This window comes from Cynara cardunculus, assembly GCF_001531365.2.
Source record: "Cynara cardunculus var. scolymus isolate 2C chromosome LG 7, CcrdV1, whole genome shotgun sequence".
In the NCBI taxonomy this organism is placed as follows: domain Eukaryota; kingdom Viridiplantae; phylum Streptophyta; class Magnoliopsida; order Asterales; family Asteraceae; genus Cynara; species Cynara cardunculus.
The window spans coordinates 1,733,125-1,752,801 of record NC_037534.1 but is presented as its reverse complement, the minus strand read 5'-3'; the positions used below and the strand labels follow the sequence as shown (position 1 = coordinate 1,752,801).

At 33.9% G+C, this 19,677-nt stretch overlaps 3 protein-coding genes and 1 non-coding gene across 4 annotated transcripts in view; 1 reads left to right on the top strand and 3 right to left on the bottom strand.

Annotated features, from left to right (window-relative positions):
• LOC112515629 overlaps nucleotides 1-2,731 on the top strand; it is a 6,863-nt gene extending 4,132 nt beyond the window's left edge. Inside the window, exons 6-7 of the mRNA XM_025122533.1 lie at nucleotides 1,161-1,369; nucleotides 2,315-2,731. Coding sequence (XP_024978301.1) covers nucleotides 1,161-1,369; nucleotides 2,315-2,572 — 467 coding nt within the window. The 3' untranslated portion in view covers nucleotides 2,573-2,731. The remainder of the gene's footprint in view (nucleotides 1-1,160; nucleotides 1,370-2,314) is intronic.
• Nucleotides 2,732-3,501: 770 nt separating this feature from the next.
• Nucleotides 3,502-3,582, bottom strand: TRNAL-CAG. The gene has a single exon. It is a non-coding gene; the product is annotated as a tRNA-Leu (tRNA).
• A 237-nt stretch (nucleotides 3,583-3,819) lies between these two features.
• LOC112515646 (protein FEZ) lies at nucleotides 3,820-5,137 on the bottom strand. Its single transcript, XM_025122552.1, has 3 exons — nucleotides 4,987-5,137; nucleotides 4,539-4,840; nucleotides 3,820-4,410 (listed from the first exon to the last, which is right to left on the bottom strand). The coding sequence occupies exons 1-3, from the start codon at nucleotides 5,135-5,137 to the stop codon at nucleotides 3,820-3,822; spliced, it is 1,044 nt and encodes a 347-aa protein (XP_024978320.1).
• Nucleotides 5,138-9,284: 4,147 nt separating this feature from the next.
• The window catches only part of LOC112515391 (protease Do-like 8, chloroplastic), a 15,408-nt gene continuing 5,015 nt past the window's right edge, over nucleotides 9,285-19,677 (bottom strand). The window contains exons 2-13 of the mRNA XM_025122184.1: nucleotides 17,999-18,120; nucleotides 17,116-17,198; nucleotides 16,884-16,982; nucleotides 16,232-16,298; nucleotides 14,649-14,724; nucleotides 13,972-14,038; nucleotides 12,791-13,008; nucleotides 12,537-12,604; nucleotides 11,997-12,076; nucleotides 10,815-10,901; nucleotides 10,629-10,736; nucleotides 9,285-9,558 (exon numbers count right to left, since the gene is read on the bottom strand). Of these exons, the coding sequence (XP_024977952.1) occupies nucleotides 9,430-9,558; nucleotides 10,629-10,736; nucleotides 10,815-10,901; nucleotides 11,997-12,076; nucleotides 12,537-12,604; nucleotides 12,791-13,008; nucleotides 13,972-14,038; nucleotides 14,649-14,724; nucleotides 16,232-16,298; nucleotides 16,884-16,982; nucleotides 17,116-17,198; nucleotides 17,999-18,120 (1,204 nt within the window). The 3' untranslated portion in view covers nucleotides 9,285-9,429. The remainder of the gene's footprint in view (nucleotides 9,559-10,628; nucleotides 10,737-10,814; nucleotides 10,902-11,996; nucleotides 12,077-12,536; nucleotides 12,605-12,790; nucleotides 13,009-13,971; nucleotides 14,039-14,648; nucleotides 14,725-16,231; nucleotides 16,299-16,883; nucleotides 16,983-17,115; nucleotides 17,199-17,998; nucleotides 18,121-19,677) is intronic.

The following is a 19,677-nucleotide window of genomic DNA, read 5'->3' as shown; positions in this document are numbered from 1 at the left end:
ATATAAATTTAAAGATAACATAAAAAATTAAAGTTAATACTTGTATAGATAATAGAATTGTGTTAAATAATTTTAATAAAATATGTAATTTAATTACTAATTTTTTTTTGAAAGACTATGAATTAATTATTCAAAATGAGAAAGTTCAATGGTTTTTCAGTTAAAAAAATAGTTCAGGGATTTAATTATTCAAAATGAGAATCATTGGGTTTTTTTGGAACTTTTCCGTTTAAAATATTATAATTGATTAATTTTTCAAGATGTTTTTTTTTTTATCATTTTACATTCTTATCAACTAGTTTTTATCAAACATGATTTGTTTATCAGCTAGTTTGGCAAACATAGTCTAAATGTCATATAATGTTTTATAAAAGTTAAGTTTATAGGATCAAACAATTGTATATCTTAGGTAAATGTGTTATAATAAGTTGATAAGACACTTCTGGTCATCCTGACACTTTTTTAGAACAATTTTAAAATAAAACAGTCATATTGGTCTTTTTATATGAAACTATTAGAAAAAATGTCTTATAAAAACAAGTATCCTGTAAAAAAAATGAGTTCAAAAGACATTTCTCATGTCTTGTAAAAAGCTAATACGAAAAATAAAGCGTCCTTAAAAACTTGTTATGATGCCCAAATACGTCATAACATTCTATTGTAACACCCTTATATATAAGATACACAATTATTTGGTCTTATAGAAGTAAGTCTTATGAAGTCTATTTGGATCTTGGTCGTTTGGTTGGTTTTCCATTAAGTCATGTATAGATAAAGCTGCATGTGGGGATCAATCTATCTATATAGATTTGGAAGGTTTTTGTCTAGTAGGGTTTTTTCGTATATGGAAAGAGCGTGTTGTTTAATTAAGAGGGTCAAGTTTGGAAAGAAAAAAAACTTGTTTTTCTGCATAAAGCTCCCCCGGGAAGCTTACTGAATAAGTCACATTCTATATCTTAAGTCACTGCTAAAAATTCATGTTTAGCTGACCGAATAAGTTGCGAGTCTCATTAAATTCATTAAGTTGCTAACATACAGGCCTTTAGACATTTTTGGCATACAAGAAAAGTTGAATTTATCGTAGTGCTAGTTTTCTCAAACTAATTGTGCCGTTTAACTCGTTAACTCATCTTAATTCTTAAAATTTCAAAACAATGCAGAAGACGGTTCGAAGAACAGAAGAAAGACAAGAATTCAAGCGGATGGAAATGGCATGTGTTGTGACATGCTAGTCGAGATTCTAGAAGAATCCATAAGACTCTTCTGGCGCTTCATTCGTGCCGATAAGGACACACGAAAAACGCCAATAGAGTTTCAGAAACCCGAGGATTCCCGCCTCTTCATGCAGGTTCAAAAGGATTTACACAAGGTTAAGTCAAGAGACTTCACTCTAACAAAATCGGCTTTATATTACGTCAAAAGATGTCTAAGGGGCCGTTTACCTGAACACTTACTCGGTAAGCACTTACCGGTAAAAGTCAACACTATCGCTTACTTATCAGGTAAGATTTTATTCATTAAAACGCATCGTATGCAACAATTTATCCCGGTAAGCGCTAACCATGGTAAGAGCCGTCATCCTCACTTACTGGGTAAGACTCTCGATTCTTACCTTTGCTCTTACCGGGTAAGATTCTTAGTCGTTCTCATATTCATCCGTTAAAGTAAATTGACTTGGTAAGCGCTTATTCGGGTAAGCGTTTGGTAAACGGCACCTAAATCTTCTAATTGACTGCTTTATAAGAGACTTTTTTCAAATGCCATATAAAAAAAAAGAATAATATTACGTTTTATTTCAAATTTGTCCTAAAAAGCGTCATATCATTTTATTGTAACACCTTTACATAGAATACACAATTGTTTGGTCCTATAAACTCAAGTAGTCTATTACGACATTTAAACATTTTATATCAGAATTGTCCTAAAAAACTTGTTACGACACTCGAAAGTGTCATATCAACTTATTGTAACATCTTTACATATAACGTATAATTGTTTGGTCCTATTAATTCAAGTGCTATTAACTGTTACTCGGTACCGTCTATTATAACATTTAAACATTCTATTTTAAAATTGTTCTAAAAAACTTGTTAGACGTCTAAAAGCATCGTATCAACTTATTGTAACACTTTTACATAGGATGCAGACATGTTAAGTCCCGTAAACTTAACTTACATCATGTTAAGTGTTAAGCAGTCTATTACGACATTTAAACAGTTTACTTCAAAATTGTCTTAAAAAACTTGTTCAGTCACCCAAAAAGCACCTTATCAACTTATTGTAACACTTTTAACCGTTAATTTTTTTATTGCAGAAGGAAAGGAAGTTGAAAGAGCAATCGAGGAGTGGAAATTGCATACTGAAAAGGTTTAAAAGGTGTAAAGAAAATGAGTCAGATGATCAAGTGTTACGGTTTTTGTGTCAAGTAGATTTGAAACTAGTGGCAAGGGTACTACAAATGTCTAAATTAACCTCACATCAGTTATTTTGGTGCCAGAATCAACTTAAAAAAGTTAGGTTTTTTAATAGAAAGATTCGTGTAGAACCCTCGTTTTTGCTCTTTCCTTGTTAGTTTTTTTATGTTCGTTTTGTCAAAAGTATAAAGGTAGCGTCTCGTATCCAAACTGGATTGGATTGGATTGGATTGAACTGGATGAACTTGATCAGACTGGATCAGACGAATTATCTATCAGATGTTTGATACGATTAAGACAAGACATAACAGTTTTTGGTATATTTTATTTGTTATTAATTTGTGTCACAAACACAATGAGGGTTGATTAAATTTATGGGTATATTTTATTTCTTATCCCCTTTGATTGCTTTTCGCAGTATAATTAATATAAGATTGAATCCAAAAATATTTTAATATTGGGTTCATTTCGAAGATATTAGCGAGATGATTTATAATGATTTAATTTGTAAAAAAGTAACATATTTTTTCAATGTATTTTTAGTTAACATACAATTATGTGTGTTAATATAATAAATGTGTAAAATGAAAAAGTAAGAGATATAAACTAAATTAAATAACTAATTTTGAAAGTATAAAGTATAACTTTTCCTTAAAAAAATCACGCAAAAACCCTTTTCTGCATAAATATTTTTCTTTTTGCGTAAAAATGTATTTTTACATTTTTTTTTGTCTGAAAATACACTTTAGGCGGAAATTATCCTTTTTGCGTAAAGTTTAAGTGTAAACTTTGGCTATTTGAGGAAAATGGTTCCTAAAATATTTAAAGGTTGTTTGTTTACCTCTTAAAAGTTTGACTCGACCTGAACTAAGCTGAAATTACTTTAATTATGTTTTCTAATTGTTAGAAGTTGTTTGTTTACTTTTTAATAGTTTTATTAAGATGTAGTCTCTGAATTGTTAAGAGATGAATCTTGTTTGGCAAAAAAAATTGTCTTTTAATAATTCTAAAACCTTTAAATGATTTTGTATCTGGTGTCTCTTTTAACTATTCACAAGGGTAAAAAGGCAAAGATTTAAATAGAATATGTCAAGAATGGGATTCGAACCCATGCCCTTTCGGACCAGTACCTGAAACTGGCGCCTTAGACCAACTCGGCCATCTTGACTTGCTGTTATCCGTTTTCACCATATAAATATATAACTAATAGAATATATCCAGAACTAAACGACGACGTTCATTGTCTTTAACCATACATACAGCCTACAACTACTATATATACACGGTTCTATTGTCAACGATAAATACATGATATGTATCACCGGAAAACCCAACATGATGACTTTTCCGGCCAACTTTAAACAAATTTCACAGAAAAAAACTAAAAAAAATGGGTCTTTTTTTCTCAATTATGATACCTATTTGTGGAATAAGTAGTGGATTCACTACGACATGGAGGAGGTGATGAATCCCATGACATATCAAGTTTCCATTCATCTGTACCACCAGTCGCCGGAAAACTGATCGGAAACCCAGCACTTCCCAGCTCCTGATCACAATAATGGTTCACCGCAAAGTTATCAAAAGCTTGAAATTGCTGTCCCCGTCCCATGCTTTGATCAGAATTCTTGCTTCCACCTTCCAAATTTATCACCATTGAACCAACATTTGCAGTTGGATCCGCGGATGAAAGCATGAATCCGCCATGGTTATCCGTGAAGGGTGATGGGAGAAATGGAGATTGGTTGCTATAAGTGGTTTGAGTTAACGATGTGTATGATGATGGGATTGCAAGATCGGAAAAGCTGCAAGTTGGAGATGGCTTTAAGTCGGTGATGTCTGAAAGATGATGATGAGTTATGGAAGAGATGTTTTCCGGACTGAAGTGGTTCATCGCCGGCGAGAAGAACTCCGACGAAGATACGCACGTCTGAGAAAGTGCTCGTTGCGCCATCGAACTCATTTTCTTGAATATCCTACATATTGCCCAACCATCCTGAAACCAAAATCGATACATATTGTTTGATTCTATAAGCTTAAGTCAGCGTTTAAACCATTAAGACGTATATATATGGTGTCCAATAAAGCCGATTTTGTTGTAGAGCGAAATACCGAGAGACTTACATTTGGAGGAATGTTTTTATCTTGAATCTTTTTAGCCGATGCCGGTTCCGCAAGTGTAGGAAGTCGAAACTCGTGCATCATCCAATCCGTTTTTATCCCTTTTGCAGCTCGACCACGATAGAACACCAACGACTTCTTTAAACCAATGCACTTAGTTCCATCCGACGAGTAAATCGGGCGGTCGGTGCCCGTAGCCTTCCAAAAACCAGCTCCCGTGACACGATTCGGTCGTGTGCTATTCTTGTATTTACGATCCCTTGGACAATAAAAGTACCACTCTTTTTCTCCCGACGGAGCCAAATCTATATATCGAACAAACTACAAGTCTTAATAATTCAATTATACGATATTCAATCATCTGAGTTTATCAGTAGAACCCAATATTTCTCAGGAGGTCAAAGGTTCAAACATCATATCATATGCATACAGTATATAAATATTATCTTACTTGGAAGATCCCATGGATCATATTTGTATATATCGACTTGTTGAATAAGCTGGATGGAAAGAGATCGATGTTGAATCTTCTTCTTCAAGTAGAATCCAACAAGTTCTTCATCTGTTGGATGAAATCTGAAACCAGGTAACATGTCATCCATCTTGTGATCATCACTACCCTTCTGATGATGATCTTCCATGGAAGCAAGTTCTCAACTTTTTAACAGAGAACTTCAAGTTTAAAAGTTTAGGGTTTGGGTACCCGATATATATGGGTCCTGAAAAGGGGTCTGTCTCTGAATTTTCTAGGGGGTTTTGGATGAATTTAGAGAGAGAGAAAGGAAGAAGAAGGTTAGGGTTTAGGAGTGTTGAAGAAGAGAAGTCAAGGTGTTGGACTGCTAAATGAGCAAACTTCAATCCTTTTATGACTTCTTTTTTAGTTTTGTTTATGTGTTCAATTTATAATCTCAAGAGACTCCTAAATTAGAGTCCTGTGTGAATATTTTTTATCCTATCAAGACAAGATGCAAGGGTAAATTTGGTATATATTGAATTGTTTTTTTTTTATATCCATGTAGGGAGATATTGAGAATATATTGGGTTCACGTGAAACCAAGGGTTTTTTGTGAGACCTGTAAGACTAATTTATGTTTATTGATAAACTTTATAAGCTAATAATCTAATGGTCTAAAGTTGCATGATGGCAATTTTGTGATTATGAATGTTTAGATTGTAGATCTAATCTAATGGTTGAGAATTGGTCTTACGGGTCTCATGAAAAACCATTGGTCTCACATGATCCCAAGTTTATATATGCATGCATACATACATACATATATATATATATATATAATGAGATATATGGACACACATCAGATTACTTTATACAAAAGCCCTTCACGAATGTAGATTTTCTAAAGTGTTGACTTTGTAAAGATGGTAAACATCGATTTTGATACCATATTAGAATGTGGAACTTTATTAGATTACTCTACAAAGAAAACCTTATAATAATATATAGAAAACATGAAGCAATAACATTTGCAGGGGAGGACCTTTGCCGAGTAGGTGCACTTTTAAGGTGGATTAAAGACTCATAAAGTCAACGATGTGTTTTTAAGCAAATTCCATGTTTCGAAGGATTTTTTGAGTTTTTTGGTTAACTTCGAGGGTCTTTTTCAGTTTTTTGATTAATTTATCGGGTGCACAAGACTCTGTTTGGGACTTTCATAGGTCAGTCCCTAAACATCTATTCAAATAAAAAAAAATAAACAGTTAAAACCGTTTGCTGGTGAAACAGAGGTCCATAAGGCAATCGACCATAGCTATTTTACGTTTTTGTCTTTTATATTTGGCTGAAATATTTGTCTCGTAGTGGATTTAACGTGTGTTACTATTTTGTTTGTCGAATGTGAACTCTTTGATACGTTTCACAACACATTTTATCAACATCAATCGAAAAAAATATAGAAACCGAATAACTGTTCATACTAGATATTATTAACACATATTTGTTGTGAAAATTTCACCCCTTTTTCTTGTGGGACAATTTAACAAAAACCATTAAATGTTTAATTTAATTTTTCATAACATAAATTAAATTTATAAATTAATTTTTTAAAGAAAAAAAAAAGAAATATGGTTCACCCAACTGTAAATGAAGGTGCAGTTGAACAAGAAAATGGACTAAAATTGACTGCTAGTTTGCAATTAGTCTGGTGTTGCCATCATCATATTTTGAGAGGCTGTTTACCAAACACTTGTCCGGTAAGTGTTTACCGGTAAAACTAAACACTATTATTTACTTACCGGGTAAGATTTTAGTCCACCAAAACGACATCGTATGCAACAATTTACCCGGTAAGCGTTTACCGTGGTAAGAGTTGTCCCTCACACTTACCGGGTAAGACTCTTGGTCCTTGTCTCACTCTTACCAGGTAAGATTCTTGGTTCTTACCATATTCATACGTTGAGGTAATGTTACTTCGTAAGAGCTTGGTAAACGGCCCCTAAATGTGGAAGATTTTTTTTAAAATATTTCAAGATTTATTATTTTTTTAAGGATAAATTGCATGAAAAAGTATATAGCTTAATATTATTTTTAGTAGCCTTTAAAAATTATATTTATCCCATCTGATCGGTCGATTTCAGTTGTACATAACAATTGTGACCACTAAGTTTATCAAAACTGATTTTTTACAGTCTAGAAGTAAAATTTGTTTGCAAGGAATGTTGGGTAAAGAGGAGACAAGATTCTAGATAGAATTTTATGAATACAATAAGGGATGGGTTAAATGAACGGAACGTTCTAAAATACCGAGATCTTGTATATAATTGTCGGTTTTTACGAACGATGCACTTTTTGGTTTCAAAATATACGTTCATAATGAAGATTATATTTTCAATTAACTAAAGGGCGATTTTATCTTTGATGATATAAAAAGAATCTGTATTTTTATTAAACCAGAATTGCAGACATTTATATTGGAACTGATGAGTATTATCTAATTAAGACGAATGATTGTGTACGAATAGGAGTTAGGGGGTGTTTGGGATTGTTTATTTTAGGTGATTTTTTTTACTTATTTCAGTCTGGCACCGGTGATAAGCTAGATGCTAGCGTTTGGATGAGGAAAAATAAAACTGCTTATACCGGTGCCAAACCAGTAATAAGCAGTTTTTGATAAGTTAATCCTTCATGACTTACGAAAAACTGTTTATCAACAATTTACCATTTTAACCATGTTTTATTAATGTTTGTTAATTATTAATCTTATTGATATAAATTATTAATCTTATTGATATAAATTTTTGTCAACGAAATTATTATAAATGATGAAACGTAAATTTTTACATGTTAAAAAATCAAATAAGTTAATAAGCAATCTCAAACACTCCCATAAGTCAATAATATGAAAGACTGTTTTTTTTTGTCATTTTACATATATAAGTAAAATTTGTCAAACATTAAAAAACAACTTATCAGCTTTTTACAAAACTCCGGTATAATACCACATAAGTTAATAAACACTTTTTACAAAAAAGCATAAGTTGGTTTAAATAAGCAATCCCAAACACCCCCTTAATATGAGAAACGTAAGAATAGGTATGAACTTTTGATCACTTTTAATATCACTTCCATCTCATAAATTGCGCTTGCCATGGGAAGTGATCCAGTACATGTCGGTGCACCGTATTACTGTTGATCTTCAATTAATATTGATCCAATGATAAAGACCATTTTTCACCATAACTTTCATTCTCACCGAAACATCACTCGTTTAATTAAACACTCAAATATTTTACTCGAATAAAAAAAAAAAAAGAGATATTATGAATATGCGAAACGTGAGGTAGCTTCCTTTTGTCTTATAGTCTTCTTTTATATAATTTTTAAATATGTTAAAAAAATACATTTTAAAAATTAATTTTCTGCATTAAGGAATTCTATAAATTAAAATCGACACCAAAAAAACTAAAGGGCTATTTATCAAACGCTTACCAAAGTAAACATTTACCAAGTTACATTACCAATAATCTTACCCGGTAAGAGGACATAAGGATCAAGAGTCTTACCCGGTAATTGAGGATGACAATTCTTACCATGGTAAACGCTCATTGGGTAAATGGGTAAATTGTTGTATACGAGGTCGTTTTTGCAGACTAAAATCTTTTTTTTAAGTATATAATATTTATATACGGCAAATACAACAAATAAACTCACACACCCTCCTCACCTTTGATGAGATTTGAACCATTGACCTTCTAGGAAGCCAAAGGCTACGATACCGCTAGGCCAAAGTCCCTTTGGTTAAAATCTTACATGCTAAGTAAATGATTACGTTAAATTTTACCGACAAACACTTACCGATATATATTTGATAAACGGACTCTTAATAACGAGGACATAAAATTATGTCATGACATAAAATTTTATATTTAAAAAGCATCTAAAATATTAAAATAGAAAAAAAAAATTAAAAGAGCTGTCAAAGATGGGTATTATATTTCATAAATAATTAAATAATGTATTTATTAAAATAATATGGTTTATTGATTGATGTGATCTTGAAGACAAAAATTGAAAATTCTTTAAATCAACCTTATAATAATACTCATGACTAAACATACTCAACTCAGTATAACCCACATCTAATCAAACTAAAAATACAAGTATGAGAGAAAATACAGCCATTACGGTTTGGTTTGTAGTCTAAGAGGTTAAACCGTCCAAACCGGACCACGAACACCCCTAATGATGGATAATTAAAAAGTTGAAATGATTCTAAACTGTAAGTACAATGTTATAATAAAAAAAGTAATGAAAACAGACTGTTATTTCATACATTTAGCCATAGAATTTACAAAACAATATTATAAGAAGTTGTAAATGTGATTTTTAATCCAATATACAAAACCAAATGCATCAAAAGGGTAGTTGTGGAATATGTTCTCATGAAGTCGTCTCCTCTAAAGCAATAAGCATCTCCAAGGTCTCATTACCCCTTTGCAACTTTAATTGAACCTTGTCTCCCACACTGTAATCATCTAATGTTTTTAAAAACTCTGCTTTATTCCTAACCTGAACAAACCAACACAATGCATATTATCAGATTAACGGTTAACCGTACAATAGTCTGGGTCAACATTAATCACTGACCGAGTAAGAGTCCCTCCCTTAGCCTTCTTACTAGAGATTTACTAGTCTTAGGGTATGTTTGTTAGTTGCTTAACGAGCTTCATGAGACTCACAGCTTATTTGATCAGCTATACATGACTGTTTGGTAATGGCATGATGATATAGAAAGTGGTTTACTCAGTAAGCTTCTATGGGCTTGAACCCTTCCCAATTTATAAACATGGTCCTTCCATCTATAAAAAACCCTCTCAAATAAAAACTTTCTCAATTTATACAGACAAATTAGCCCACAGAGATAGTTTTATCCATACAGGACTTAATGAAAAACCAACCAAACAGCCCCTTAGTTTGGTTTATGTATCTTTTATCTTTCTTGCGATGACATCCGGAACTATGCGAGTAAATTTCTTTTGATAGGTCTCGTTGGGGTATGGATGGCTGTCGATCCAATAAAATTTTGTATAAAAATGTATTGCTCGTTCTATAGGCATATTCTCGGGGTTTAGACTATGCATGCATCTTTATCTTTCATACAAATGGAATCAAGCAAATTTTTAAATAATTGTAATGGTGTTTCTTATGGCCATGTTTGACAACCATAAGCTAGCTTATTTTTTGAGTTTATTGGGCGTTTGGTAAAACCATAAGCTAGCTTATTTTTTGAGCTTAATGAAAGAAAAAAAATAACTTGTTTGGTAAAACAATAAGCTAGCTTATTTTTTTAGTTTACTGGAAAAAAACCCGCTTGGTAAACCATAAGCTAGGTTTTTGAAAAGTAACTTCAGATGGCTTATTAGGGTTTTTTTCACTTATTTCCAATTATACCCCTTATATTTTACATAATGCCCTCTTTTGTTTTCCTTTCAAGTCACTTTACGTTGTCATCTAGTTTATAGTTTATCAGCCAACAACTAGCTTTTCAGCTAGTTTGCCAAATATAGCCTAAGATGATTTGCGACCCATTTCAGTTATAAGTTAATAAACACGTCGAGAAAGTATGGTAGAAAACTCACGGGCTTGTTGTTGACTGCTACAATGGTGTCACCGAGAACAATATTACCAGCAAATCCCCTGGTGGTGGGAATAAGACCGACTCTTGCTGCCTGACTATTTGCCGGAACCTAAATGCCACCAAAAAAAACATCATTGAACATGTTATGAAGTCACAAACCAGCATTGCTAGTGGCGATGATCATTACCTGCAGAACGAGAGCTCCATTTCGGACGTTAAGTTGATTTGCAACGAGATCAGGAGCAATCTCGATATTCAAACCAGCCCGAACAACCTAACAAACATAATCCAGATGTGAATATTCAAAAACTAGTTTAGCGATGGATCGATGGCAAATGAAATCAATGCAGCAGCAAACTGCTAAACACTGAAAACTAAGATGGAGTTGAAACGAAAAGATCTTAGGGCACGTTTGGTGTAATTCCATTCAAATCCTACAGACATAATGTTTTTGTGGGATTTGGATTTCTTGGAAGGATGAATTTGAAATGGAATTGAATTCCATTCTTTTATAGATCTTGTTTGGTTTGTAGGATTTTGAATGGAATTTAACTTCTTCTAAATATTTATTTGTTTGGAGGCGATAGAGAAATTAGGGCATACTCAGTGAAAGAGGTGGGGTAGAGATGGGATGGAAGCAACTGAAATCTACGGGATTCGGATTTGAATTGACAACCATCTCCAAGGGATTTCTAAACCCGTTGGTTGTGGAATTTCATTGAAACACAGGACTGGAATGGAATTCAATGCCAAATTCTACCAAATCCCACAAAGCAATCGGGTCTTTGTGAATAGAAAAATGGTTTTTGGACTACATTATGAGGTGCAGTTGATTTAAACCATGTCTAACAAACTAGCTGATAAGCAAGTTGTTGTCTGATAAACTATATGTAGGTTGATAAACTAGCATATAAACTAGTCATGTTTGATAACCATCTACATCCAGAAAGCCGTATGCTTTGGAAGAAGCTTGTACAGTTTGGGAAGGGGTTTTGATTGATAAAAAAAAGAATCTACTTCAACCGATATGCCCTAACTGGTTGATAGGCTAAATGACAATGTAAAAAGACCTAAAAGAACATTAAAAAATTAATTGGAAAAATATAAGAGGCATAATTGGAAGAAAAAAAATCTTGGAGCTAGTAGCGTTTCAAAATGCTAGCTTATGGCTAACCAAATGGGGTTTTTTCAATTCACCACGAAAAATTTATGGTTGCTAAAAATGGCCTTCATCTCTCGAGTCTCGAAATAAACGAAAATTTGTGTACATCCTACCTCCAGACCTTAACTCATAGTGGGATATATTGGGTTTGTTTAGTTTGGTTTTATATTCCAGGATGAATTAAAGTGTGAGAGGCTAATAACTTACTTTCCCAAACTGAATCAACTGAGGTACTATCTTGACCACCGTTGAGGAAGGGATGGCAAATCCGACACCCGCTGATGTCCCTGTAAATTCAAGAATATGTTGGAATTAACGTGACATCGAGACATCCGTAGTGTTTATTTTGAGTCTATGTAGTGTGCTCTTCAACGTACATTGCTACACTATTTGAAAGAAATATCATCTAATTGACGATAGTAGGGGAAGTTCAAATAAGAACCATAAATATTCTGAGAACCAGAAAACCAACTATTTTGATAATTATTCATGATGGATAACCCTAAATATTAATAAATATCATGCATTTTCATTATTCATTATTCATCATGAATTTCATGCGTTTTATTCATCATGAATATCATGCATTTTCATCATGAATATCAATCACGATATTCATCATGAATAGTTATCACGATATTCATCATGAATAGTTGGTTCTCATGTTCTCAAAACATTTGCAGTTTTCATTTGAACCTGGCCCGATAGTAGTATTATTCAACAAACAAAAAAATAATACAAAAATACCTGTTTGAGTGAATATTGCAGTGTTGATCCCAATTAAATTTCCTTTAGAATCCAGCAAAGGGCCTCCACTGCAAACAATATAACGTATAGATTCTTAATATTTACAAAAGGAAACAACAAAAACTACGTATGAGAATTGTGGATGCTTGTTCTATTGATCAATTTGTAAACAAGGACACTCGTATTACAAACATTCAGTCCTAAAATTGGTAAAAACTAAAAGGTATAATTTAGGAAAATGGAAGAAAAGGAACCTGTTTCCAGGGTTGATAGCAGCATCTGTTTGAATTCCTCCACCGATCGTGACTCCAGTTTGACTAAATATGTCTCGGTTGAGACCACTAATAACCCCTACCGTGAGTGTGTGGTCAAACCCAAATGGATTTCCAATGGCTAAACACTGCTGTCCAACTCTTAAGATAGAAGATTGACCCACATTCATCGGCCGCAACAGCTCAGTGGGTGCTTCCACCTAAATCATTGATATAAGAATATAAAGAAGCATTAGAGCAACTCCAACAGCTCTTCCAAAACGAGGAAAAAAAATGATTTTTGTAGTTTTTACACTCTTTTTTTTCTACAAAATGGACAAAAGTAGGAAAGAGTGGGCAAAATTATACAAATTTGGAGACCCTCCAAAATTAAATGGAGGGAGAGAACGACTTTTTTAATATTAATGAATGTTTTAATAATACCCTTTGTAAGTGTCTGTAATGAAAAAAGGCAGAGAGTTATGGAAATGTGTAATTATTACACTTTTCACTCAACTAAATGACAATTGTAACCTCACTTATTTTGGGACAAGCTAAGGGGCTGTTTGGCTGGTTTTCCATCAAGTCCTGTATGGATAAAGATGTTTGTGTGGATTAATCTGTCAGTATAGATAGGAAAGGTTTTTGTTTCGGAGGGTTTTTTCATAGATGGAAGGAGCGTTTTTTCTAATTGGGAGGGGAAGGTTTGGAAAGAACAAAAGAAACTTGACTTTTTACATAAAGCTCCCCCCTAGAAGCTTACTCAATAAGTCACTTTTTATATCATTAAGCCAATACCAAACAGTCATGTATAGCTGACCGATAAGTTGCGAGTCTCATTAAGTTGCTCAACAAGCCCTAACCTAAACGTGGATAAATTATTTAAGGATGGAAGAAGTAACTAATGTTGGAATCTCCAAAATGGAGAAACTGTTAGAGCTAAATGTAATTTTACAAACCAACACGTGTGTCACAAAGCAAGCTTTGTTGAAGAAGAGAATCTATTTTCTAATACAAGAGTATGTGTGCTATCAATTAAAGCCGAAAAAGTGTTTACCAGAAAAATGGTAGAAGAGAGATGTATGAACTACATAACTTTTTGGTGCAAGTGCTCAATCAAGAAAGTAGCAAAATCCAGAAAAAAAGACTATCACGAACGAAACACTATTGAAATATTTGTTTACCTTTAGGACAGCAAGGTCCTTGGAGCGATCCGCACCAATTAACTTGCCTTCAAAATTCTTTTGTACCCTTTCAATATGTTACAAACAAGGAATGTGGTGAGACAGTACTATATATAAAATATATATATATATATATATATATATAGAGAGAGAGAGAGAGGGAGGGAGAGAGGTTTAGGGGAAAACCCCCCAAAAAATGAAAAGCTAAGGAACACCGTAATAACCATTCATCTGTACGGTATGCACATGTGCATACAAAAAAGGAATTGTATGCACATGTGCATACCGGACAAATTACTTGTATGCACATGTGTATACCGTACATATAAATGGGTTAATAGGGTGTTCCTCAGTTTTTTCTTTTTTTTGCGGTTTTCCCATTAATCTGACCCTATACATATATGTGTGTGTGTATATAAGTGTCCACATTTCTATGTTTATTTTGTCCCAAAATAATAATCCACTTTCAAAAGTAAGTGCTTACATTCTAATTCTACCCTTAACTGTGAGATGGAAAAATTCATTACTCCCTCTATTACTAAGGGCAAATCTGCCATTTAGTTAATTAAAAATGTAACAATTACACATCTCTAAAACTGTGTGCTTTCTCACTGTGGACATTTATTTTGGGACGAAAGAAGTACTGAATATAACATAAGACCAAAAAGCAGTCTCACCCTTCTGAGGCAAGAATATTAACACGTGCAACAACTTCTCCGAGTTTTGGATTCCTTGATAGAGAATTGCCGATAACTAGACATCGATACGAGTAGTTAGTGCTATGTATGTCACATGCCAATGGTCAACAACTAGCACCGATGGTATTATACCAACAATGATCGGCTATTGCTAGACACTTTGGACTCGATAAAATGTGTAACTTGCGTCCAACAAATAACTCAAAACGCCATTATGAATCAAAACGAGAAAGAAACACGTCCTAACACCATAATCAAACAAGATGAGGAAAAACTTGATGAGAAAAGATCTTATGGTGCGTTTGGTTCATGGGACAAAACAGAACAGGGATCACTATTCCATGTTTGGCAAGACTTTTATGTGAAACAGACAGGAACGAAGTGGAACTAGCATGTTCCACTCCCACCCCATGGAACAAGGTGGAACAGACCTATATTTTACCAATATAACCTCAAAATAAAACCTAATTCCTTAAAACATCAAATACACCTCCCTCTTTACATTTTATTCATTCTTCAAATTGTATTTATTGTATTTTACTATTTTATGCTCGTTAAACTTTCACTTAACTGTTCTCAAAATATTATTTTTTACATGGTTTCTATATTTTGATTAATTTAAGTAATAACAAATAATTTTTCTATCAGGTTCTATAAACAATTCATAAGGGGTAGCTTGGTCATTTCACATGTTATGTCATGTCTAGTTCTGTCTTATCAAAAACTGAACAATTGTCATGTCATGTTCTGCCTTGTCTGGATACCAAACACACCCTTAAAGAATATAGAACAATATATGGTATGTATTACATGTCCACTTAAGATCCAGAAAATTTTAGAAACAACCCTCTCAAGATTAATTACTATTGCAAATAAAAAAGAGAAATGGCATGAAGTTGCAACATATTTGGATTCAATTCCTTTTTATTTAACCTACTTTCGAAATCTTCATTTTGGCACCTCAAATGGGATTATCATCTTAAATGGCCAACTCATAAAATTAGCTTTAGATTATAGCCACCATTTTATTTTTTTTCCTCATAAAATAGTCAAGAAACCGAAAGTCAACGCCACAAGACACTTTTTCTTGCGGTGCCTCAATTTATTTTTGCGGTGTGCGCACTTTCCATCAGGGTGCGTCCGAAAATGTCAGAAACCGCAAGGAAAAGTGCCTTGTGGCATTGACTTGTGGTTTCTTGGCTATTTTATGAGGAAAAAGAAGAGTCTGGAGGAGGCTAAAAAGTAAAAGTTTTTCCTAATATGGTTATTTATGATGTTAACCTCCTCAGATGTGACATATCAAACATTTAGGTACTTAGTTTACATCTAAGAATGCATGAACAAGAAAGATACTTTTGTCCGATTCCCATTTTTGTGTAACGTACTTTGGTCTAAATGTTTCAGATTTCACAATTTAGGTACCAAAATGAATGTTCTGGAATTACGTTACACAAAATAGGAATCATACCAAAGTAAGTAGCATTTTCATACAAGTTTCCCAACAAAATATCATTAGATATATCTTGTTTTGAAGTTCCAATAACAGGAAAGATACACCGTACCATGGTAATTTGTGACAATGTGCCCTTCTTCATCCCAAACAACTCCAGAACCATTTCCTTCAGGAATCTGCCAATGATCTACATATCAGACAACTACTTCCATCCAATTACTCCCTCCATCCCAAAATAAATGTCCACAGAAAAAAAAGAGTAAATTACATTTTTCGCCCCTATGGTTTGTTAAAAATTGCAATTTTCCTCCCTGTGGTTTAAAAATTACTGTTTTCATCCCTATGGTTTGTAATTCATTGCTATATTCGTCCTTGTGATTTACAATTTATTGTTGTTCACTCCCTGTGGTAAACCATTTTTACTATTTTGTCCATTGTATTTAAAGTTAGGAATTAGTTCAAGGACGAAAATCGCAATAAATTGCAAAGCATAGGAATGAAAATCGAAATTATTAATAAACCACATGGATGGAAATTGTAATTTACTCCAATAAAAATTAAACATAATTTTAGGAAGGTGTAATTAACTAAATGACACTTTTACCCTTAATAAAAGAGTGAAATTTTCTACATAATGTAATCAAGGGTATAATGGGAAAATAGACATTTACTTTCTAAAGAGGACACTTATTTTGGGACGGATGGAATATAATATTAAGCCGATAAACGGGCATGTTTACAATATGTTCATTCACAATTACCTCAACCGCCCCCGTAATGTTAAGTTGAGGCCGTAGAGTTACATCAAATATATTCACAACAGAGTAAGTGTTGTTCTCAAATAGCTTGACGATTCTTTCCTGCCAAGCATACACATATCAATCTACCTGCCATAAACATCCATTATAAAGGGTAAAAATGTAAAATATACAAGAGAACTACTTCAAGAAGAGGAAGAAAAGAAGCGATGAAGCAGAGACATTTGATGCAAACCTCGGGTGGAAAAAGTGCCCCCGAAGGAATAACAACAGGTGTTACTTGTTCAATTGTCACAGACGGGTCTCCTAAAGCATAAGCTGCACAACCCAAGTTTGTATATGAATTAGAAAGAAAGAGATCTTAAGATAGAGATGCAGAAAGCCAGGGCATTTTTGGACTTGGCAAAAAAAGGCATTGGCTTTTTCAGGCACAGGCCGGGTGGGGCTTTGGGATTAAAAGAGGGTCTGATTGGACTTATTCCAGGCTTTAATCAGGACTTTGAAAAGAAAAGGTTGGAATAGTCGTGCTTTAAGGCCGGGCCTGGGCCTGCGCCTAGACTAGGCTTTATTATGTCCAGGCTTTTCAGGAGGGCTTCGGAGTTTGGCATTTTTTGCATCTCTAAATTCTCAAATGAAAGTGTAATGGCTCAGGGATTGGTCAATGGCAAGTAAACACAACCCTAGTTGATCGACATCAAACCCTAAACCCTCCTAAATCCTAAAGGGACCAAAACATGATTAGCAATCCAATTGCACGTGAATCAGCAGATAGCCCATTATATGGGTCAAAAATAAGAATTATTAGATTGTATTATAATAGTTTATTCAAGTTTTATTCATACCAAAAGGACAAAACTCTAACCGATCAACACTAAACCCTGCACCCTATAGGGACCAATACGGCAATACATGAATACACCCCAATCGCAAGTGAATCACCCAGATAGGGTTTAGGGTTCACCCAAATAGCAGTATAGCACATCACATGGGTCAAAAGAAATAAGAATTATAAAAAATGTATGGTTATATTTTAGTCAAGTAAATTTCATGCCAGAAAAAGTAAATGAACACTTCTAGAAGGCTTGAAAAATAATTGCTCAAAGATGGATTGTTCGAACCTGATGAGTACCTTGAAGGGGGAAAATATAATGGCATCAATAAACTTGTTAACAGCATTCTGCGTGTTGTAGGAAACCCCCTTGTAACCTCTCCCAACTCTTTAAATGCTTTTTCACCAACTCTATAAGCATGAACAAAAAGGTACATGAAAAATCTTGGAAAGTAATGAAAAGACAGTGATGATAATGCGATTTAAAAAGCAGGTAGCACGTAGGGGTGCACAAAAACCTGATCAACCAACCTGATAACTGATCGAGTTGTAAAATCTTCAAACTAATATATATTAAATTGGAATTGGGTTAGGCCCATTTGAACCCAACCCAATCCGATGGAGTATGGACCTGATACCCCTCTTATACGTTATAAGCATGTGTTGCTAGATATGTTGATAGCGATGCCTCTGGTCTGTATGGCCGTGGCAGACAACTGATTAGCATTGTTCATAAGTGTATCACAATTGAACCTGTAAATACTTCCTATTTGCAATTTGGCGATGGCCTCACTTTTTCCTTGTTAGCCGTAACAAAAAAGGTCAATTAACTCGTAGCAATGACTAATGGTTGTTTAAGTATTTTGTTGCAATGTTGTTAAGTATTTTGTCACAACCTGACCAACCCAACCCACGTGCAGCCCTAGATGGCGGCAGAAACTTTCATTACAGTAAGAAAACATGATATGGTTTCAGATTGCGAGAAAGAAAACGCAGCAAGAGAGCACCCATGGTACAATAAATTGTTGGAAAAACACCATCCCTCTAAATTTAATAAAAGTGAAGATATAGGAAAATTGTCCAAAATAGCCGATTTGATCCCCTCCCCTATTCACTTTATAGCCACGATTTTAACAAAATAATTGAAATAGCCAAATTTAATTATGCAGGTGGCAGTTAGGGCCTGTTTGCTAGCAACTTAATGAGCTTAATGGACTCACAGCTTATTCAGTCAGCTATACATGACTGTTTGATAGTATCTTAATGATATAGATAGTGGCTTATTCAGTAAGCTTCTAGGGATGAGATTTATGAAAGCCAAAAGAAATTCCAAACATGCTCCTTCAATCTATGAAACAACCCTCCCAAACAAAAACCTTTCATATATATACCGACAGGTTAATCGACACAGACAGCTTTATCCAGACAAGAACTAATGGAAAACCAACCAACCAGCCCCTTGCTATAACCCACTTTTTCAATATAATATTCAGAAAAAGTTGACAACACGCAAGTTGGATAAGTGCTACTTGCATAATGTCTACATGGACAAGAACATAGACATTATGCAAGTAACCCTTAAGCTACACAAACTTGCATAATGTCTACTTTTCTTAATAGTACATTGAAAAAGCATAATCTCTGGCTATTTCGGTCAATTTGTTGAAAAGACGGCTATAAAGTGAAGAGGGAAGGCCTAGTCGGCTATTTCAGTCAATTTCCGAAGATATATTGTAAAACCAGAACCTCCCATCAGCTGATTAACACCAATGCATGGGGACACAACCATCCACCACCACTATGCATCCTCCCATTAGGGTTTCCAAAGTTCTCATATGTCATTACTATTGGGCTGTTTACTATGTTGGGTTAACCCATTTCTGTTTTTAGTTTGTTTGAAATAAGGCCCAAGCCAAGTATCAGTAGTGTTACCCTGTTTACTCAGTCTTAGTCATCGTGTTGAACGAG

Coding starts and splice junctions, on each gene's coding strand:
- LOC112515646 (XM_025122552.1), bottom strand. CDS start 5,137: ATGGATGACATGTTACCTGGTTTCAGATTTCATCCAACAGATGAAGAA. Junction 4,841..4,986: donor TGATCCATGGGATCTTCCAA/GTAAGATAATAT, acceptor TTCGATATATAG/ATTTGGCTCCGTCGGGAGAA. Junction 4,411..4,538: donor ATAAAAACATTCCTCCAAAT/GTAAGTCTCTCG, acceptor TTTTGGTTTCAG/GATGGTTGGGCAATATGTAG.